Source organism: Danio rerio, chromosome 19 (assembly GCF_049306965.1).
Source record: "Danio rerio strain Tuebingen ecotype United States chromosome 19, GRCz12tu, whole genome shotgun sequence".
NCBI lineage: Eukaryota > Metazoa > Chordata > Actinopteri > Cypriniformes > Danionidae > Danio > Danio rerio.
The window spans coordinates 5,492,501-5,517,067 of record NC_133194.1 but is presented as its reverse complement, the minus strand read 5'-3'; the positions used below and the strand labels follow the sequence as shown (position 1 = coordinate 5,517,067).

The following is a 24,567-nucleotide window of genomic DNA, read 5'->3' as shown; positions in this document are numbered from 1 at the left end:
GTTTCAATATGTAAAAAAAAAAAAAAGATAAGATTAGAAAAGTTGGGTGCAAGACTTACCGTTGAAGTCAAAATGATTTGCCCTCCTGTGAGTTTCCTTTTATATTTTTTAAATATTTCCCAAGCAATGATTAACAGAGCAAGGAATTTTTCACAGTATTTCCTATAATATTTTTTCTTCTGCAAAAAGTCTTATTTGTTTTATTTCGGCTAGAATACAAGCAGTTTTTAATTTTCAATAGGTCAATATTACAAGCAGTATTTTTTTTGTATTGTCTACAGAACAAACCATCATTATACAATAACTTGCCTAATTACCCCGTTAAGCCTTTAAATGTTACTTTAAACTGAATAATAGTATCTTAAAAATATCTAGTAAAATATTATGTACTGTCATAATGACAAAGATAAAAGAAACCAGTTATTAAAAATGAATTATTAAAACTATAATGATGGTAAATCTTTGTTTCAATGCCTAGTTGCCCCATATGACAGACCTTTTGTAAGTTTGCAAACAAAACTTTGATAATTGTCAGGGTTTACCATAAGTGCTTAATAATAGGGCCCTGGAACATTGCTGTGACATCCACGAATATAAAATGCACCATCCATGTCCAAGTTGACTTCTCTCTTCTCGGTTTTTGTTCATCTCTCTTCAGGATGTTTACTTTCTGTCAGCTCAAACTGTGCCAGACGCAGCGCGGGTCATGAATATTAATTATGTTATGCGATGTTCGCTCTAACCGATTTGCTGAAAGGCAGACGCTGAAAGGGTCAGCGTTTCGGTTAGATCTTTCTAGTGTATACATACAGCTGCTGTGTCATTAAGGAGAAAACAAATCTTGTTTTTTCAATTGGTGGCCATTTGGAAGTGTTATCCAACTGTTTAAAATCCCATGCTGCTGTTTTATAGGTTTAAAGGTTCAGTGAAGTGCTTTAAAATGTGTTTTTTTATTCAGTGTTTGACATAATCTTAACCGAAAAACAAAGGACTAGACATAGAGTAGCTCCTCCCCTTTTTAAAAGCAGCCAATAGTGTTTTGTTTTATCACCGCTCTGCCAGTGTGCTATAAGTGAATTGGATGCACTAAATTGGCCGTAGTGTATGAGTGAGAATGAGTGTATATGGGTGTTTCCCAGTACTAGGTTGCGACTGGCTTGTAAGACTATGTAAAACATATGCCGGAAAATAGTTGGTGGTTCATTCCGCTGTGGTTGCCCTTGATAAATAAGGGCTAAGCTGAAGCAAAATGAATGAATAAAGCAAGACTACAATGGATTAAATGAACACACAGCTAACCAAATGAACAGTAGTTTAATGTTGATTCAGTTTATATCAATAATAGTACTATTACTACTAAATTAGGATTAAGACTTTGAGACATAAGTGTTGCTGGCTTTTGTTAGATTTATTCTTAAAGGTTCAGTGAAGTGCTTTGAAATGTATGTTTGTATTCGATGTTTGACATAATCTTAACTGAAAAGCGAAGGACTGGACATAGAGTAGCTCCTCCCCTTTTTAAAAAAAAGCAGCCAATAGTGTTTTGTTTTATCGCCGCTCTGCCAGTGTGCTACAAGTGAATTGGATGAACTAAATTAGCTGTAGTGTAGGAGTGAGAATGAGTATATATGGGTGTTTTCTAGTACTAGGTTGCGGCTGGCTTGTATGACTATGTAAAACATATGACGGAAAATAGTTGGTGGTTTATTCTGCGGTGGCTGCGCTTGATAAATAAAGGCTAAGCTGAAGCAAAATGATTGAATAAAGCAAGACGACAATGGATTAAATGAACACTAGTTTAATGTTGATTCAGTTTATATCAATAATAGTACCATTACTACTAAATTAGGATTAAGACTTTGAGACATAAGTGTTGCTGGCTTTTCTAAGATTTATTCTTAAAGGTTCAGTGAAGTGCTTTGAAATGTGTATTTTTATTTGAATTTGAGATAATCTTAACTAAAAAAACAAAAGCACTGGAGATTGAGTAGCTCCTCCCCTTTTAAAAAGCAGCCAATAGTGTTTTGTTTTATCGCTGCTCTGCCAGCGAGAGTGGTTGAGTTCAAGCACATCAAATGTTAGGTGTCTTGAAGGGGACATGGTGCTCCGGTTTCTCTCAGTCTAAAGACATGCGCTATAAGTGAATTGGATGCACTAAATTGGTCGTAGTGTATGAGTGTGAATAAGTGTGTATAGGTGTTTCCTAGTACTAGGTTGCAGCTGGCTTGTATGACTCTGTAAAACATATGCTGGAAAATAGTTGGCAGTTCATTCCGCTGTGGCGATCCCTGATAAATAAGGGACTAAGCTGGAGCAAAATGAATAATTAAAAGAAAACTACAATGGATTAACTGAAAACACAGCTAACCGAATGAACACGAGTTTAATGTTGATTCAGTTTATATCAATAATAGTACTATTACCAGTAAATTAGGATTAAGACTTTGAGACATAAGTGTTTCTGGTTTTTGTTAGATTTATTCTTAAAGGTTTCGTGAAGTGCTTTGAAATGTGTATTTGTTTCGATGTTTGACGTAATCTTAACTAAAAACGAAGGACTGGACATAGAGTAACTCCTTCCTTTTAAAAAAAAACAGCCAATAGTGTTTTGTTTTATTGCTGCTCTGCCAGTGAGAGTGGTTGAGCTGAAGCACATCAAATGTGAGGTGTCTTGAAGGGGCCAAGTACTATGGTTTCCCCCACAGTCTAAAGACATGCGCTATAAGTGTATTAGATGCACTAAATTGGCCGTAGTGTATGAGTGTGAATAAGTGTAAATGGGTGTTTTCCAGTACTAGGTTGCGGCTGTAACAGTATGACTATGTAAAACAAATGCTGGAAAAAAAGGGACTAAGCCGAAGAGAAAATGAATGAATGAATGAATAAATTAATGAATGAATGAAGCTAAAACTAAGGTGGCACGGTCGTGCAGTGGGTAGCGCTGTTACCTCACAGCAAGAAGGTCGCTGATTTGAGCCTCGGCTGGGCCAGTTGGCATTACTGTGTGGAGTTTGCATGTTCTCCCCGTGTTCGCGTGGGTTTGCTTCAGGTGCTCTGGCTTCCCCACTGTCCAAAGACATGCACTATAGGTGAATCGGGTAAGCTTAATTGTGTATGTGTGTGAGTGAGTGTGCATGGGTGTTTTCCAGTAAATGGTTGCAGCTGGAAGGCTTTCCACTGTGTAAAACATATGTCAGATAAGTTGGTGGTTCATTCCACTGTGGCGACCCCAAATTAATAAAGGGCCTAAGCTGAAGGAAAATGAATGAAGATAAAACTATTTTGACAAATGTCAACGCAAAATTTGTGTGTGTGTGTGTGTGTGTTTTTTGCAAGCCTCAAAGAGATAAGCGTTATGAAATATGATTTGACAGACAGAGGAGGCCAACGTCTGGTGGAGAACAGAACAGATGCCCTTTCTCATCTGGATCTCTCTCTCTTTTCTCTCTCTCTCTCTCTCTCTCTCTCTCTCTCTCTCTCTCTCTCTCTCTCTCTCTCCGTCTGTCTATCCACCTGCATTTTAACAAGTTCACAAACAGACACAATGGGTCATATATAGAAATGAAAACTAGGATCCAAGTTAAACCCAGATTAAGCATTTTACACACACACACACACACACACACACACACACACACACACACACACACACATACACACACACACACACACACACAGATACACAAACTAAGGTAATTAATAAAGTTCTAAAGTCTTTATATAGTGAGCCCTCGTGATGTTATTCCCTCAGTGTTTTTGCTCATGTTTTGTTTTGTTGCAGAAAAGGGAATATTTGATTAAGAGAAAGACTTTAATAATACATAGGGAATTCTCCGGTGCTTACATAACACGTCTCCTGTGCTCTCAGACACACATACTTGTATAAGAGAGAGAGAGAGAGACCTTAAGCCCAAAATATACTTCACTTTTTTTTATTATATATGTTGGTGTATGATGAGAGTTGAGAGTTGCCTTTGAGAGTATATTTGTTTGCTCAACACATGCACACTTTGCTTCACCCTTGTTCGGTGTCTGCACCTTCTGGCACCTTGCAGAAGTTATAAGCTACAAAAAGATCGGTCTGCTTGTTTATTACAGAGTTGCAGGCTTTGTTTGCTTTTCTGTTATTGCTGTCTTAAGTAGTTTGTTGTTGTTGTTGGCTTCTCGGTTTCTTTTATGATACAAGTCAAGTTTAAAGGGGTTGTGAGGTGCATGATATTGTATGTATTGTATGATCATCAACTTTTGTAGCAGAGTTTACACTCTTAAAAATTGTGGTTGTTTAATGGCATAGATGGTTTCTTGAAGGACTTTTATTGTAATAATATAGGAACCTTTCTGTTCCTGAATAAAATTGATGCTTAAAGAGGAAAAGGGTTGTTTGGTGCACGAAGAGGGAACCCACGCCAACAAGGGGAGAACATGCAAACTCCACACAGAAATGCCTAGTGACCCAGCCGGGGCTCAATAATGAAATAAAATAAAATAAAATAAAATAAAATAAAATAAAATAAAATAAAAAAGTATAATTAAATTAAAGAAAAGCAAAGCAAAACCACAACGTAAAATCAATTCAATTAAAGCAAAGCAAGAGTAAAATAAATAAAAACTAAGAAAAAAACTAAATAAAAAGTAAAATGTATAAAAACTAAACAAAACAAACCAAAACAAAAAGTAAAATAAATATGAACAAAAACAACAAAAAAGTTAACTAAATAAAAACAAAAAACAAAAAAAAAACAAAAAAAAAATAAAAATAAAAAAACAAACAAAACAAAAAGTAAAATAAATGTAAACAAAACAAAACAAAAAAGTTAAATAAATAAAAACAACAAAGCAATAAAATAAAGAAAAACTTTAAAAAGTTAACTAAATAAAAACGAACAAAACAAAAAGTTAAATAAATAAAAACAACAAAGCAATAAAATAAAACAAAAGGGAAAAAAGAAAAAAAGACTAAACAAAAAAGTTAACTAAATAAAAACAAACAAAAAAAGTTAAATAAAAAAATAATAAAATAAAGAAACAAAAGAAAAAAAAAAAAAAAAAAGTTAACTAAATAAAAACAAACAAAACAAAATAGTTGATTGTTGAATGTGAAGGTATGCATTGAGCGACCAAACTTCTACTGTAGGACTGCTGCAAAAAAAGTTTTACTTTTTAAGAAAGATAAATAAATACATAAATAAATAAATAAAAATATTTGATTAAGATTGTATTTATATAGTATAATAGTAATATAGTATATATAGTATAGTATAGTATATATAATATAGTATAGTATAGTAGTAATATAAGTATTTAGTTGTATTTCTTATTTTTGCAGGGTACATCAGCTACACTGAATGCTATTAGTGCAATTAAATATGACTTTTAGCACATTCTGCTTGATTAACATTTCATGAATTTCTTCAAAGAGGGGATGAAAGTTTATTATTAGCCTTGAAAGTTGGAGTCCCCTGTTGTTCTGTCATTGAGATGCATATTAAATATTTCACCCAGCCTTCAAAAAAAAAAAAAAAAGCAAAACCCTTAATGATAAACCAGAACGCAAAATAATAAGTGACTTTTTTTCATTCCCAGCATAAACTGTGAATGTTTCCCTCATGAAAATCCATTATAATGGCGGATAATATTTTGGTGCGACCCGACCGCCTGCAGCATTATAATATTCATGAGCGAATGGCGTGTTAATGTTTGTGTTCCAAATAATTAGCATTTCTCATATTTCCGCAGAGGACACTGTCTCACTTTCCGTCTTATTAACACGTCCAATTCCTGTCATCTCTTAAGAGTCACGGGTGGAATTGTTCGCAGATTTTAGCAGCGGCGTAAATAACCTTCAGAGGACAGATGAGCTTTTGGCCGCGTTTTCCCGCTCAGTTCTGTTCTGATCCGCGAGGCGGTGGGAAAGTGAGATTACGGCCCGCGTCTCAGACTCTTCTCCCTTGGCTTCTTTATTCGGGCTCTGAATGGGACGTCTGTCAGATGCTAAAGACGCGGGGCTTAATCTTGCCAAGGCTGAAGATCAGTCCACAAATGCAAGTTGCGCAAGGTCAAAGCTAATATGTGGCCGTCTAATCGTGCATGGAGAGAAGGACAGTGTGAACCGAAGAGAAATTAGCTGGTGTGAAATTTATTTTTTTTAGCAGTTACGTCAATGCTGTCATTATATAGAGCAATTATGAAAATGTTTCCTGGTTGACAGAGACTATTGAAGATGTTTCTTAAATTAGGAAGTTATGAAGTAAAAAAAAAAAAACAGGCCATTCGGATTTTATGTTTGTGTGTGGAAGGAAAATTCTTGCAATTTGGTTCCTCTGAACGTGTTTTAATCCTCATTTAGAGATGTATTAATAGCACTTGAGTTCTTTAGAGAGAGTTTGTTGATTCACTGCTAACGCTAATAGTAACTGAATTTATATAAACAAAACATACACATTTTTAAATATAAAAAATATAAATTTTGATTTAAAACATACTGTTTTTAAAGAAAATACCCAGTCTATGTATTTATTACATGTTATTAACATGTTATTGGCTTTTAAATATTGTTTACAAATGATTGAATTGTTTTATTTTCAGTTGTTTTTGTCTTTTGTCTCAATTTAAGAAAACACTGTTTTTGTTTGTACGCTTGTTCGTAATTTTGTTCATACACTCGTTCATATGTATGTTCGTAATTTTGTTTGGTTTTTTTCATATGTTCATTCATACGTTTGTTCGTTTGTATTTATGTTAATTTGCATGTTCGTTCATACGTTTGTTTTTACATTCGCTCGTATGTTCATTCGTATGTTTCTTCGTTATGTTTGTCCGCATGTCCATCCGTATGTTTATTCATTCATATGTTTGTTCGATGTATTTATAGCACTTGAGTTCTTTAGAGAGAGTTTGTTGATTCACTGCTCACACTAATAGTAACTGAATTTATAAAAACAAAACGTACACACGTCATTTTAATTCAAAACATACTGTTTTTTTAAGAAAATAACAAGTCTATGTATTTATACATGTTATTAACATATTATTGGCTGTTTAATATCGTTTAAAATTCATTGAATTCTTTTAAATTTAAGTTGTTTTTGCCACAATTTAAGAAAACACTGTGTTTCCATTTGTCCGTTTGCTTGGTCAATTGTTTGTTTGTAAGTTTGTTCATACACTCGTTCATATGTTTGTACGTACTTTTGTTTGTTCGTTCATATGTTTATTCTTATGTTTGTTCGTTTGTATTTCTGTAAAATTGTATGTTTGTACATTTGTTTGTTTGTTCATTCATTCATTTGTTGTTCATATGTTTATTTGTTCATACTTTTGTTTGTTCGTATGCATGGTCGTTCATACGTTTGTTTTTACATTCATATGCTCACTCATTCATACGTTTGTCGGTTTGTATGTATGTTCATTCGTACGTTAGTTTGTATATTAGTTTGTTCATGTGTATGTTCATTCAAACATTTGTTCACATGTTTATTTGTTTGTTTTGTTCATATGTAAGTTTGTACATTTGTTTGTTCATATGTATGTTAGTACAGATGTTCGTTCTCATGTTCATTTGTACGTTTATTCGTTCATACTTTTGTTGGCTTCTTTATTCAGGCTTTGAATGGGATGTCTGTCAGATGCTAAAGACGCATATGTTTGTTTGTACTTTTGTTTGTTTGTATATATGTTAATTTGTACGTTTGTTCAAACGTTCGTTCATATGTTCATTTGTATGTTTGTTTGTTCTTATTTATGTTAATTTGTATGTTTATTCGTACATTAGTTTGTTTGTTTGTTTGTTCATTCATTCATTTGTTGTTCGTATGTTTATTTTTACTTTTGTTTGTTCGTATGCATGTTCGTTCATACGTTTGTTTTTACATTTGCTCATATGTTCATTTGTATTTTTCTTCGTTCTTATGTTCGTCCGCATGTTCATCCATTTGTTTATTCATTCATATTTTTGTTCGTTCGAATGTTCATTTGTATACATTCATTCGTACGACTGTTTGTGCGTTCACTCGTATGTTCATTCGTACGTTTGTCTGTTTGTATGTATGTTCATTCGTACGTTTGTTTGTATATGTTCGTTCATATGTATGTTCGTACATTTGTTCACATGTTTGTTCACATGTTCATTTTTACATTTGTTCGTATGTAAGTTTGTACATTTGTTTGTTCATATGTATGTTTGTACACATGTTTGTTCACATGTTCATTTGTGTTTATTATAAATAGCAATTTGATCCTCTGAAAGTAGTTTAATCCTCATTTAGAGATGTATTTATAGCACTTGAGTTCTTTAGACAGATCTTGTTGAATCACTGATAACGCTAATAGTAACTGAATTTATAAAAACGAATCATACACATTTTCAAAGAATAAAAAATCAATGATTTTAATTTTGAAAATATAACTAATATAAAAATATATAATAAGATATATTAATTTATGTTTGTTTGGACGTTAGTTTGCATTTTTATTCATATGTTTGGTCGTTCATATGTTTATTTGTTCATACTTTTGTTCGTACTTTTATATAATAATATATATTAATATAATAATATAAATTAATGTTCTCCAGGTTTGACAATTAATTTAATAGTTTCTTACTGATACTTTGTAACTGTTTGTAAAAATGTACGTTAAAGTGAATTATCTCATAATTTGAACCAATGCTTTTATTTTGTTGATTTATATTTGTTGATTTACTATGAAAAGTCGTTTTTTTACAGTGTAACACAGTAATAGATTGTATTACTAGTATTTGATTACATGTTATTAACATATTAATGGCTGTTTAATATTGTTTACAATTACTGAATTATATTATTATCAGTTGTTTTTAGGACAATTGAAGGAAACACTGTGTTTTCGTTTGTTCATTCGTTTGTTTGTTTGTTTGTTTGTTCGATTGTTTATTCATATGTTCATTCACATGTTTGTTCATTCATTTGTGTGTTAATTCATATGTTTGTTTGTATTTTTATTTGTTCATACTTTTGTTCGTTCATATGCATGTCCATTCATACATTTGTTTGTATGTTTGGTCATATGTTCATTCGTATGTTTGTTCTTTCGTATGTATGTTCATATGTATGTCCATTCATTCGTATGTTTGTTTGTTTGTACTTTTGTTCTTCATATGTATGTTCGTACGTTCGTTCACATGTTCACATTCGTATGTTTGTTTGGTCATACTTTTGCCTATTCGTACTTTTGCATGTTCGTTTGTTTGCATGTTCATTTTTACGTTTGTTTAATCAGACTTTGGTTGTTTGTATATATGTTCGTTCATATGTTTGTTTGTACCTTCATTCGCATGTTCATTTGCATGTTTGTTTGTACTTTTGTTTGTTTGCATGTGTTCATTTGTACGTTTGTTCGTTTGTATGTTTGTTTGTTTGTACTTTAGTGTGTTTGTATGTATGTATGTTCTTTTGTACGTTTGTATGTATGTTCATTTGTTTGTACTTTTGTTCGTTCGCTTGTATGTATGTTCTTTTGTACGTTTGTTTGTTCGTATGTATGTTCATTTGTTTGTACCTTTGTTCGTTCAATTGTATGTTTGTTTGTTTGTACTTTAGTTTGTTTGTTTGTATGTATGTATGTTCATTTGTATGTTTGTTTGTTCGTATGTACATTCATATGTTTGTTTGTAGGTTTATTCACATGTTAATTCGTAAGTTTGTTTATTTGTATTTTTTTGTTCGTATGCATGATAATTCATACGTTCGTTTACATGTTCATTTGTACGTTTTTTCATTTGTACTATTGTTTATATATATATATATATATATATATATATATATATATATATATATATATATATATATATATATATATATATATATATATATATATATATATGTTCATTCATAAATTTGTTCGTACCTTCATTCATATGTTCATTCAAATGTTTGTTCATTCGTACGTATGTTTGTCTGCTCATATATACGTTCGTTTGTTTATTCATTTTTTGATTATTATGAAGTTCAAACGGTCAGCATTTATCAACATTTATATTTATTACAACAATTTAAAGTTTTTATTTGGGGTCAGCTTTTGTTTTGTTAAAAATATATTAAATAAAGTAAGATTTTAATCAGCGAAGATGGAATAAAATAATCAGAAGTGACAGTAAAATCATTCAGAATGTTAGACAATCTTTTTATTTTTATATTTATGCTGTTGTTTGGAACTGTAAATTCATCAAAAGATCCTAAACAACTGTTTTAGCTTTATAAGAAATGTTTTTGGGTCATTAAATTGCACATTAGAATGATTTCTGAGGAATCTTGTGAACCGGAAGATAGAAAAATGACTCACTTTATTGCTGTTTTGGCTTTATTTTAATTCAAATAAATTTAGTCTTGGCCTGCAGAGACCTTTTAAAACTTAAATGTATATATATATATATATATATATATATATATATATATATATATATATATATATATATATATATATATATATATATATATATATACATACACACACACACACACATACATATATATATACACATACATATATATATATATATACATACATATATATATATATATATATATATATATATATATATATATATATATATATATATATATATATATATATAACATTGTGGGTGTGTGTTTGAAAGACAAAGCATTCTGATTTGTTTAGCATTAGCATCTTAAAAAAAAAGAGTAAACACAGAACAGCTGTTATAGAAGTGCGTTCGTGGCTCCAGGATTTCCCTAAATATGCTTCAGCGCTCTCTCCAGTAGAGTTCATTTATCATGTAGAGTACACTACTGTACAAACCCATTAAGTGGTTAGCATAAAAGGGCAGCCTGACCCCACTTAATGACATCCCAGTGGTGCACACGTGCCACGAATCTGGATGTGCTACACAGAACGCTAAAGATCTGTATGAAAATCAGCCTTTTCCTGAGGCACTTTCACCAGGCACCGATCTCAGGTCAGCAGAGTCTCTTCTAGCACATCTGAAATATAGCAAGAGTAAACTACAGAAGTGTTCAACTACAAATGTACTTCTTTAATTCAAAGTCAGTGCTTAAAGGTGCTGCATGTATGTGTTTGACTCCTTCTAAAGCATGAAATCCCATAATATGTTTGCAGATATTTTAGAAACACACTAAGTGAACATACTTGTTTATCTGAAAAGCAATGCTAAGGTCAGTCATTGTCCTTTGAATATGTGTATTCCGTGTTGAAATGTTTATTTTTGTTTTGGTCTCTGTAACTCCGCCCTCTGCCAGTTTACCTAATTATATTTCAGCTCCCTAGGTTACCTTGGTGGCAAACACAGCATATTTTATTTGTCATGACTCAATATATGCGAGCCGGGCATGATGGAAAACGTGACCTAATTCGCAAATAGTATAAATATCACATAATTTAATTTAAAATAATAAATGAATTACTTTTAATAAATTAAATGTAAAAATTAGCTCCATTGTCAGGCACACTTGCTTCTGTGTGTGTCATTAATCTGGTTACCTCCATTTAGAAGGGGACAGGTGAAAATTAAAAAAAAAAAAAAAAACTCCAATGTTTTGTATTTAGATTGCAATACCTAGTTCAACCACTAGTTGTCAGTCCTACACACTGCACCTTTAATATCACCTCCGTTGACTCCAAAAACAACTTCAGCTCCTTTTGTGGAGCTTGTCTTTAAATATCAAGCATTTTTCATCACTTCACAGAGTTTCTCTTTAGATTAGCTGTCGTACATTTCTTTATCTTTCAGATGTATCTCATACCGGCTTTATAATATTCAGGTATGGACACTGGTGAGGCCATTTCATGGCTTTCAGTGTTTTCAGTGTTTTCAGTGTTGGGATCATTATCATCATAAAAAAAATCAAACTATTACCAATGAGTGCATTTCTAAAGGAATGACATATATGAGTAAAATCTGCCTGTGTTTTTAGCATTCATTTTTACCATTATTCAGAAAGCACATAGACTTCAGCATGTTTTACCAAAATCATTCAGTCTTACACGTGTCATAAAAACCTCACCATCTCTAACCTAAATTCGGTCACTAACCTTAATTTGGCTAAAAATCGTGATAAATAATTATACAGTACATGGTAATGGTACTGTATGGAACCATCTTTTAAAACAGCAAAGGTAATGGTGTCCTAAAACGTTTGCACAGAAGTATATTGCAATAAATCAACTTTACATACATATAAAAAATAAATAAATAAATAAACAAATAAACAAATAAATAAATATATATGGAACATTTTAATCACACATAGAAAATGGTTTGCCAGTTAATTATGTAAATGCTAAGCGCATAATTATATGTCATATATTGTGTGGAACTGCTGTACATATGTATTTGGTAGGCACAAATATATTATATGCTATCATGTCACAAAAATAAGATTTCTGGTCTGTGTACACAGATTTTAGTAATGATAATGATAATAATAATAATAATAATAATAATAATAATAATAATAATAATAATAGTAATAAAATTAAGTCATTTAATTTAGTTGAACATTTTCACTGCACTCTTTAACCCTTTAACTACCCTGCCAAGAAAAAAATATTTGGATTGCATTTCTTAGATCCTAATGTCGCTAGTTAACTGACTCAATGCATTTTTTTTTCAACACATACCATAATTTCTAAAATGTCAGCCTCTACCAAATTGTTAATGTGTCAGTTTTTGGTAAAAGTACCAGGCTTAATACATATACAATGAAAAAAATATGAAGTGTAAGACCAATTTATTTAAAACAATATTCAAAATAAAACATTTTTTAATAATAAATCACCTTTTTTTAAGTATGCAGTAAAATATTTCAGATTTTCATTTAACATGCTTTTCTTTCTTTCTTTTTTTTTTTTTTACAATAAAACCAAAATCAAGTGTAGTCATGCAAGAGGATGTTTATTTGATTTTTATTATTTATTTATTTTATTTTTGTAAACCAGCAATGCTGTTTGTGTAAACCATTATTTAAAACAGTAAAAACATGGTCAACCGTTTGGTAGAGGGGCAGTCAAAGGGTTAAGAATTATTTTTCCTTATATTTTTTTTATCTATATTAATAATTGTTTATCTTCTTTACTAATAATTATGTCAGATTTTATGTATTTGAAAAATCTCGAAAAAATATTTGAAACATGAGGTTAAAACATTTAAACAACAATAACTTTTTATTGTTTTTAAATTATTTTGTAAAAAACTGTAATACTCTAGTTTCAACAAAATTTGTAATAAAAATATACATATTTATCAAATGAAATAAAAATTTCACACATTAGTGAGAAAAACTGACTTCCATAAACAATATAAAAGTATTAGAAAGAATATATATATATATATATATATATATATATATATATATATATATATATATATATATATATATATATATAATTATTATTATTATTATTATTGTAAACTTGACTTTTAGTGTAATTATCTTGTAATAACAATTGCTTGAGTTTGTATTGTAATATAAAAATGTAATAAAATGAGGTTATTTTACATTCATATGTGCATGTATTTTTAATGTAAAAGCCATTTCTAGTACTAAATTTCAATGCAGAGTGACCCACAATGCAAATCACTCGTATACCAGGATGAAATATTTGGGTCACACCATCCACCACTATTCAACATCCCTAAAACACAGCCTTGTCTTATTATTTAGGATGAATTGCGCTCACTTGAAGTCATTCGCTTTTATTTTATTAGAAAGCCGCTGCAGAAATCTGTAAATTCTTTGAAAGTAGATGAGCGTGCGAGACCTCCCGCCGTGACTTATCTGCTTTTCATTACAGTTCCGCCTGTAGACACCATTGTTTCATAATGAAGAAATATATTTCCCCTCCGCATCGCCTTCATTTGCGTTGGTGTGTTGAGGGAAGGCAGCGCGAGGGAGACACCGGAGATTATGACATAAAGAAAAGCCCTGAAGATCGAGCTGAATTGCTCAGAAATGCAGACGGTTTGATATATTCATGCATGCAGAACAAGCCTGTCAGCCTCCAAGGTCTGCAGCTAGCACATCGCATAACAGGGTTCTACTGAGATAAAATTAGTAATATTAATAATAATAATAATAATTATTGTTATGAAGTTTTTTTTTACTTGAAATGTGTTTTTTTTGTAGATAGATAGATAGATAGATAGATAGATAGATAGATAGATAGATAGATAGATAGATAGATAGATAGATAGATAGATAGATAGATAGATAGATAGATAGATAGATAGATAGATAGATAGATAGATAATTTTATTCAAATAAATAATTAATTAATTTTCTTTTCGGCTTAGTCCCTTTATTAATCTGGGGCCGCCACAGCGAAATGAACCGCCAACTTATCCAGCATATGCAGCGGATGCCCTTCTAGCTGCAACCTATCACGGGGAAATACCCATTCACACTTATTCACACACATACACTACTGACAGTTTAGCTTACCCAATTCACTTGTACCACGTACTCTCTTGTATGTTGTATTGCTGTGTTTATACCATAGTAATCTGTTTGCTTTGCTTTGGCTTTTTTCTGGGTTAATTATTGTGATCTCCCAATTGTAACAGGAAAATACTGGGAAATCTCTGTAGACTGATGGCAATTTATACCGTTCAGCCTTATAATCTTAAAATGTGAGCAAAATCAGCGGTTTTGTCATCACTTTAGACATTACGCAAGAGAATCATTCAAACATTAGCTCTCAAGTGACGTTAAAGAATTTGTAACGGCTTCTGCTGTTCTGACGTCAGCTGCAGATGTGAATGAATGGCAGAAGACAGTAGTTCCTCATACAAAAGGATGTTTAAGACTCTCTGTGTTTGATTTTCTTTTTTATATACACAGTTATGCAATTGAACTGTTGTATACTGTAAGTGCAATATCACTTGAGTTAGCAGTGCAATATGGCTGTATATCGTTACCGGTGGGCCTGCGTCCTTGAGCCAATGCATGCCTCCCACCAATGCCGATCAACCGTATAATACAGCCATATCGCACTGCTATTCATGTGATATTGCCTATATATATATATATATATATATATATATATATATATATGTATATATATATATATATATATATATATATATATATATATATATATATATATATATATATATATATATATATATATATATATATATGTGTGTGTGTGTGTGTGTATATATATATATATGTATGTATATGTATATGTATATATATATATATATATATATATATATATATATGTATGTATATGTATATATATATATGTATATGTGTGTGTGTGTGTTTTCATATTCATGTTTTTGTCACCACTTGAATTCAGATCAGTTCCTTGAAATGTTTTCTACTTTAGAGAAAGAAAGAAAGATCCTCTATATATACTCTATATATTATATTTACTCACTCGCAGGTTCCTAATTCTGTTTAACACTAAAGAAGATATTCTAAAGAAAGCTGGAAACCTGTAACTGTTAACATCTTTCACTTTATTAATATATATATATATATATATATATATATATATATATATATATATATATATATATATATATATATATATTCAAACAATCAACTCCAAAAAAAAAAAAAAAAGAGAGAAAAAAAAACAAAATGGGAGCAAAAACCAACTCATTTTCATAAAGCTCACACAGAGGGCCGGCGTAACACCACATCAAGTCGAAAGAAGGAAGATCATCCATAGTTTAAAAAACCTTAAAATCAACAAGAATTCTTGATTTGACAGAATTAACAAAACTGCCAACAAGTTGTGTCTCTTACCTTCAATTGTTTGCTTTCTGGTACTATATACCGGCATTTTAGCTTGTCCTAATAAAAAATTAAGAAGCTGAACGAAGCTTAAAGCGTTTCCTCTGAACATATTTGAACCCACAAATAAAAGTTTTAGTGGAAAAGGTTTCTCCAAAAGACAAACTAGTTTTATAAAACAGTAAACAAAGGCTCAAGTCTGGAACATTGTGTAAATGTGTGAAAAATTTCTGATTTTAAAATTTAAATAAAAGCAATATCTGAAACAACAACAACAACAACAACAACAACAACAACAACAACAACAACAAAAAACATGCAAAAATAAGAAATAAATAAAGAAATAAAGTTAAACTTTTTTTAAATTGGACTTTTATTATGTTATGCTATGAAAGAGTTCTCTTTTGATTATTATACAGTAAATTTTGTAAAGGAATCTATTTTAAAGAATTATTGAAAATATTTTTGAAAATGATCTTAAACATTCATCTTTGACATTATGGGCTGAGAGACTTTTAAAAACATTGACATTTTTTAAACATTATTTTAAAAGTTCTATATTTATAGCCATTTTTTTTTGTGTATTGACATCTACTGTCATGAAGTATTTGAGTCCCTCCCTATTGCACATTTACTTTTCTCATGCTGTGGGAATGCAGTGAAACACCAGAGATTACGACTTAAAGAAATGCCCTGAAGATTGTTTTGAATTACTTAGAAATGCAGACGGATTGTATATATATTTGTGCATGCAGAACGAGTCTGTCAGCCTCCGAGGTCTTCAGCTTTAAAACATCACTACATGCTTCTCCTCAGAGGCGAATAAAAAAAAAAAGAAAAAGAAATGTGTCGGCTGTCATGGAAATCTATAGGCATTTTTCAGTGTTTCTCAGGCTTGGAGTCCAGAGGGAGGTTTTGCAGGAATGAGATGTGGTCCGGGTGACGGGCTGATGACAGCGGGCAGCCGCGGATATTGATCTGCCATCTGTCACACCGGCCCACTCTTGAAAAAAAAAAAAAAATGCTCCAAAGTGTTTTGCAACACGCATCTTATTTTTCATTTTCAGATGCTCTTCTGTTATGCCGCCACTCTGACCGAGAACTGTGCTGTATGTGTGTGAGTGTGTGCCAGTGTAGCTGGAGATTAATGAAATCAATAACTTCCCCCAAAATTAGGCTTTGTCCTTTGATTTAAAAGAAACAGTTAGCCATTTTTAAAGTGTTTTTTAGTGTGTTTTTTTTGTTTTTTTATTTTTTTTTTGGGGGGGGTGCTATTTAGAAATCTATTGAGAATGATTTGTTTTTTAGTATTCATTTTTAGTATTTTTTTGTATGTTTTTACCATACAAAAGTATGTTTTTACAAACCCAGGCTTATTCTGGAAAGGTAGCCTCGCGGACGTTTCTGGAGAAATACACCCCAGGAGGTATGTATTTATGCAGTTTTTGTTTTCGCGAAAACAAAAAATCTGCAAGAATGCTGTTCTCGCGTAAAAAGCTGCCGGAGGCTGCTGTCGAGCGACTGTCTGTCCGATTGACCGACTCGCTAAAAGACTGAATGATTGACTGGGTGGCTGGCCAATCGGCCGACCCGGCCACCCTCCTCCTCCTCCATCTTCCCAAACCTAAAGCGACGAATTACTACTTCACCGCATTCTTACCCAGTTACGAACTCGTTCGCTCGAACCGGCCGGCTCCTCCTGCTCCTATGGGCCTCCACTCCGCCGACATAACATGACAAGCTAACCGGACAAACTGGTTGCGACGGGAAAGCCCTCCACGTGGAGGAGGTGAGCCGTCAGCTCAGCCAGCGAGCGCGAAGAAGAGTGGCTTCACACCGCCCCATATCGTTTGCTTGAAAAAACGAAATGCTGCCATACGTACCTCCGGCCACATAAATCGTGGTCTCCAGAAACGTCTGTGGGCCCACGTTTTTAGAATGAGCTTGGGTTGGTTTTTGCATTACCTGACAAAAGTATTGTGGAATGGTTGGTGGTTTATTCCGCTTTGGCGACCTCTGAAATAGAGACTAAGCTGAAAAAAAAGAATGAATGAATGAATGAATGAATGAAGGATAGATAGATAGATAGATAGATAGATAGATAGATAGATAGATAGATAGATAGATAGATAGATAGATAGATAGATAGATAGATAGATAGATAGATAGATAGATAGATGATCGATAGATAGATAGATAGATAGATAGATAGATAGATAGATAGATAGATAGATAGATAGATAGATTGATAGATTGATAGATTGATAGATAGATAGATAGATGGATAGATAGATAGATAGATGATCGATAGATAGATAAATAGATAGATAGATAGATAGATAGATAGATAGATAGATAGATAGATAGATAGATAGATAGATAGATAGATAGATAGATAGATAGATAGATAGATAGATAGATAGATGATCGATAGATAGATAAATAGATAGATAGATAGATAGATAGATAGATAGATAGATAGATAGATAGATAGATAGATAGATAGATGATGGATGGATGATAGATAGATAGATAGATAGATAGATAGATAAATAGATAGATAGATAGATAGATAGATAGATAGATAGATAGATAGATAGATAGATAGATGATAGATGATCGATAGATAGATAGATAGATAGATAGATAGATAGATAGATAGATAGATAGATAGATAGATAGATAGATAGATAGATAGATAGATAGATAGATGATGGATGGATGATAGATAGATAGATAGATAGATAGATAGATAGATAGATAGATAGATAGATAGATAGATAGATAGATAGATAGATAGATAGATAGATAGATAGATAGATAGATAGATAGATAGATGATAGATAGATAGATTTGAGAAGGGTGAAGCACCTTAGACCTCTTAAAGAACAACCCTTTCTGCTTTATCTGGTTAAATCCTAAATCTCTCTGTGTTTGGTGTCCATTTCAAGACTTTTTTTGAGCTGTTGTACACCACACAGGCCGCGTGCTGAAGGTTGACCCCAAATTCTCTGCACTTTACCCTTCCAAAAGTTCATATTTCTCTCTGTTTGTTTGGTTTTCTACACAAACAGGAAATAAATGGCAAAGAACGCGCACTGGAAAGAGAAGGGTGGAGAAATGGTTTGTACTTGAGAGCGTAATGCTCAGCATTTGTCAGCTGTTCTGTCAAGTGTGACCAGTATTAGTTTGGATGTTTGACACCTCTTTTATCTTGAGAAGTGGAGCTTTCGATGTCTGAAAGAGATTTGTTTCTTTTAATGTGTCTGCTGTTTTTAGCGCTATTGTAACCTGGCTTTGTTTTACACCTGTTCATTGAAGTTTTCCAAAGCAGCGTTAGTTTCAACTTCATTGTTTTTTAACATGAGCTACTGTGTAGTCCTACATGCCTTTCATACAACTGAAAATCTGCTAATCTGCATTAGGTGGAAATGAGAACATCAACCCGGGCTCATTTTGGAAACGTAGCCCCGTGGACGTTTCTGCAGACCGCGAAATACGTCCCGGGAGGTACGTATTTGAGCAGATTTTGTTTTTGCAAATCCGCGAGAGGCCGCTGTGCGCGCCTTTTTGCGTCTCGAACACCATTCGCGCCCGCGCTGTTCTCACATGAAAAGCCACCGAAGGCCACTGTGGAGCGACTGTCCGTTTGACTGACTGGCTGAACGACTGAACGGTCGACCGGGCGGCTGGCCAATCGGCCATTTATTAACATACATAGTTACCATTAGTATATGCCTGATTAATAAGACATATAAATGTTGATTTTAATAGTTTATTAATCATTTACTAACTCAATCTGAATGATCCTTAAAACCCTCAACTACTCCTAAATACAAATGGTTTGCAAATAATGTGATAATTTAATAATGAAAAATAAACCATTAACAAAGTATGAAAGTACAATTATTAAACACATTATAAAGATGTTTGTAAGTCAAGAATAGAGCATTTGTAGCTGCAGTTATAAACTGCTTACTAACACTTATTAATGTTGAGTTAATGCTTAAAAGATAATGAATTCACTATTTGCTAATGCTTAATAAATGATTTAGTGTGTAGTTATTATAAAGTGTTACCGTGTTTGTTTGTGTTTAATATCACATTTTGAGGGCGATTATATACCCATGCAACACTAAGACATAAGTATTAAATGAGTATCGCTTAATAAATATATTAATATGATTTGTGTATGTTAAAAGTAATGCATTCCTACAGAATGACAACAGTTTTGGGTGATTTTATTAGGTCTTATCTCATTTAACAGGTCAGATCTTTTCTGTTTTAAATAATCGAGGTGTCTTATTTTTTTTTTTATTAATTAATGGCCACTCATGGGTCTCAGATTCACGGAGATGCAGTTAGACCACATACAGAAGCAACTCTTTGAGTAAGAAGTGCTTTTCTTATTAGACTGGAGGATGTCTTAATTTTGCATAAACCGCCCTCACCAAAGCACAAATTATGGAACAGACTGTTGAATATTAAAGCGCAATGAGCATCAAAAGATGACAGATTGTAGAAAAGAACATTAAAAGTGTTATCCATATTTAAACTCTTTTGAAGTGCACTAAATATCACTAAGAGTTAATGGCCAGGGCAAGTTTTGGGAATGTTTGTCGGAAAAGTTGGGAACTGATGGAAGCAGGTTCCTTAACAGATGCTGTGGTGTTGTGGTGGAAATCCCATTTACTTTCTCTGTAGGTGGATTGATTGAAACCATTTAAGGTGACATGGATTGTCCTTTCTTTGCATTTCTTGATCATATAGAGAGAAACAATATAGGGCGGAGCTAGATTTTGCCTTTTGTGCAATGATTGGATGTTTGTGTCATGTGAGTGACTGGTTGACCCCGTCCTCCGAGAATATAAAAACATGAAACACTTACAGATCTCCTTTTATTGTGTAAAAAAATGATACCAAAGACTATAGATACACAAAGATGGTTCACTCGCATTACTATTAATAGCGTAAATTAAACACATTCTCATGGCGATTCGTAACTTCTAGAGTTATTGGTGAATTTATAGTAATTTGTGTTGTCACATTTGTACATTTTAGTACGATTTGCTCATTCACCAATAAGGGGTAGGGTTAGGGGTGGAGATTGGAGACATGCCCTCTTTTAGAAAACACAAAATAAGTCGTATTAATTTGTACGAATTAGCCACTTCTTCAACTATGTAAAATAGTTACGATTTCTTGTTAATTAAATGTGTAAGTTAGGCACAATGTCATGGCAATTTGTAACTTTTTGAATTAGTGGCAAATTTGTATAATTTGTACAATCTCATTTGTGCGTTTTAGTATGATTTTCTCGTCCCCCAATGTGGGTTGGGTTAGGGGTGGAGTTTGGAGACACGCCCCTTTTAGAAATCACACAAAGTCATATGAATTTGTATGAATTAGCCACTTTTTTGACGATATGTAAAATAGTAACATTTTCTAGTAAGTTAAAGATTTTAATTTGACACAATCTCATGGCAATTCGTAACTTTTTGATATTTTTAACTAATTTGTATTGATTTGTATGATCTCATTTGTACATTTTAGTATGATTTTTCTCATCCCCCAATTAGGCATAGGGGTGGAGTTTGGAGACTCTCCTCCTTCTAGAAATTGCATGAATTAAAACGTATGAATTTGTACAAGTTAGCAACTTTTCTGACCATCTTTAAAATAATAAGTATAACAAGTAAAAATAATAAGTTTTTTCATAAACTAAAATTGTAAACTACACGCAATATCATTTAAATTTGTAACTTTTTGATTTAGTGACTAATTCGTATTAATTTTTGCAATCTTGTTCGCACATTTTACTATGATTTGGTCATTCCCCAATAAGGGTTAAGGGTAGTGTCTGGAGACATGCCTCCTTTTAGAAATCACTCAAATTAAGTTGCATGAATTTGTACGTATTATCCATTTTTCTGATGATATGTAAAATAATTACGTTTTCTATAAATTTAACTCTAAAATAGATGCAATGTCTTGGCAATTCATAACTGTTTAATTTAGTTTCTAATTTTTCATTAATTTGTATGATCTCATTTGTACATTTTTGTATGATTTTTTCCATTCACCAATTAGTAGTAGGGTTAGGGGTAGAGTTTGGAGACACACCTCCCTTTAGAAATTACATTAAGTCGTATGAATTTGGACAAATTTTCCACTTTGCCACATTTATTATGTAAAATAAATACATTTTCGAGTGATTTAAATGTGTTAATTAGACATAACCTCATGGCAATTCTTAACTATTTTTAAATTGTACAATCTCATTTGTATAGTTTAGTACAATTTGCTCATCCCCCAATGAGGGGGTAGGGTTATAAGTTTGGAGACAGGCCTCCTTTTAGAAATCACACAATTTAAGTCATATGAATTGATAAGAATTAGCCACTCTCTCGTAATTTAAATGCGTAAATTAGATGTAATCTCATGGCAATTCGTAAATTTTACATTTACTGGCGAATTTTTTATTAATTTGTACGATCTCATATGTGCAATTTAGTATGATGTGCGGCGGTTCATTCCGCTGTGGCGACCCCGGATTAATAAAGGGACTAAGCCGACAAAACAATGAATGAATGAATGAATGAGTATGATGTGCTCGTCGCTTATTGTGAGTTAGGGGTGAAGTTTGGAGACACGTCCCCTTTTAGACATTACCATCAGCCACTTTTCTAACAAAATGTCAAATAAAAATGTTTTCCTGTGAATTAAACTCGTAAATTTGACACAGTCTCATGGCAACTTTTTTATTTTGTAACTAATTCGTATTGATTTTCATGATCTAATTTGTACATTTTAGTATGATCTGCTCATCCCCAATGAGGAGTACAGTTAGGACTGGAGTTTGGAGACAAGCCTCCTTTTAGAAATCACACAATTTAAGTCATGTGAATTTGTACAAATTAGCCACTTTATTGACAATATGTAAAATAATTACATTTTTAAGTAAATTAAATGCGTAAATTGGATGTGTTATGATAGATAGATAGATAGATAGATAGATAGATAGATAGATAGATAGATAGATAGATAGATAGATAGATAAATAGATAGATAAATAGATGTGTTATCTCATAGCAATTCGTAAATTTCAAAAATCGAATTAAATACGAAATTACTCAAATTAAGTTAATTAATTTTACAAATTAGCCAATATGTACAATAATTATACTTAAAATAATTACGTTTTCTCGTAAATTAAATACTTAAGTTTGACACAATCTTATGGCAATTTGCGATTTTTATTTATTTATTTGTATTAGAACAAATTAGCCACTTTTCTGACAGTATGTAAAATATTTACGTTTCCTCATGAGAGTGATGTCTTCCCGCCATATTAGCCAATCGTCAATCTTTATAGCTTTGTGGGAGGGGTTTGTACAGGTTTGCTTTTTAGTTACGGCAGCTACTGCGTTCTTGCCCTGCTTCTTCTATTTTTGTCCAGTCAAGCTTTTTTCCAGTACAGTTTGAGTCAAGGAAAACTTGTTGTCACATTTTCATCATGTAACACAATGGCTAAATTGAAAATCACAATTGCTTTGCTCAAAACTGCCATAATCACATCATTTGTTGTCTTTTCAGAAAAACAATTCACATTTCATCAGAATTATGCCCTCTTACCGATAATCAAGGTCAGCTAAAACTTGTGCATTATTTCATCCAGTCTTATGTTTGTTTTTAAATAGTCATTTCTACATAACACATAAATCAGCATACTTTCTACATTATGACACCTAGAAAAATATGACACACAAATCCCTTTCAACATTGGTCTGGCTGCATTTGCATATATTAAAACTTGCATTTGGTTGAGCGATGGACCTGCACATATTTTCTACTGGCATTTTTATACTATTTTCTGCTAAGTGCCTCAATGAACCCATTGAGAATGAACCCAATAATGCACCGAATGAAGAGTACCCACAGAGATGCTACTACCCACACACAGACACGCGCACACACCGCAGACACAACTCATTAATGTGACTAATGTCCAGCACCCCACTGTGTCTCACCACAACAAAGACTTCTGTGCGCGAGAGAAGAGCTCATTTACACACTTTAATGTCTAATCACACAACGCCTGCCACACCGACAGAAATATCCTCCAATCGCACACAAATGTCTATCAGATATGATTATGAGCACATCCAATTGAATTACAGCGTGGCCAATGGAAGCTATTTCACAGTCCAGTGCTCGGTACAAATGACATCGGGCAAATGGCAGGATTGTTATCTGGGCTTATCTGAACCTGAGATTCACTCCGATAAACCTTTATTCTACCTGGATAATGATTTGACTAACTCCCTCCGTCTCTCTCTCTCTCTCTTTTTCAGAGATCGAAAAGGTTCAGAAAGACGAAGACAAAGAGGACGAGAAGTTCATCGATGTGGTCATCAACAAGAACATGAAACTGGGACAAAAGGTTTTGATCCCCGTAAAACAGTTTCCCAAAGTGAGTACGACAACTATTTTCTTTAGTGTGTAGTATGGTGGGTGAGGTTAAAACTAACTAATTACTTGAACTAATGTTGAAATATTTGGAACTGTAAGCTCTTTTAAAGGGCACCTATGGTAAAAAATCTACTTTTCAAACTGTTTGGACAGATCTGTGTGTTGGTATAGTGTATAGACCGTCATACTGGGGTGATATGAACACACCCAGTCCTTTTTTTTCAATTTAACTACAAAAAAAGGGTCGGCCAATTGGAGCTGTTTTCAAATCAATCGCACCATTACATAGGTGTGCGATCCCCCCGCCCACCGAATTGATTGACAGCTGCGCGCA

At 32.6% G+C, this 24,567-nt stretch overlaps 1 protein-coding gene across 4 annotated transcripts in view; it reads left to right on the top strand.

Moving 5' to 3' along the window:
• Window positions 1–24,567, top strand: part of khdrbs3 (KH domain containing, RNA binding, signal transduction associated 3) — a 218,123-nt gene that overhangs the window by 92,415 nt on the left and 101,141 nt on the right. For all 4 annotated transcript variants that reach the window (XR_012394869.1, XR_012394868.1, XR_012394867.1 and 1 more), the window contains exon 2: window positions 24,116–24,234. Coding sequence is in view for 1 of the 4 variants with exons in the window: in XM_073931403.1 (XP_073787504.1) it covers window positions 24,116–24,234 (119 nt within the window). In the remaining 3 variants the exon portion in view is untranslated. The remainder of the gene's footprint in view (window positions 1–24,115; window positions 24,235–24,567) is intronic.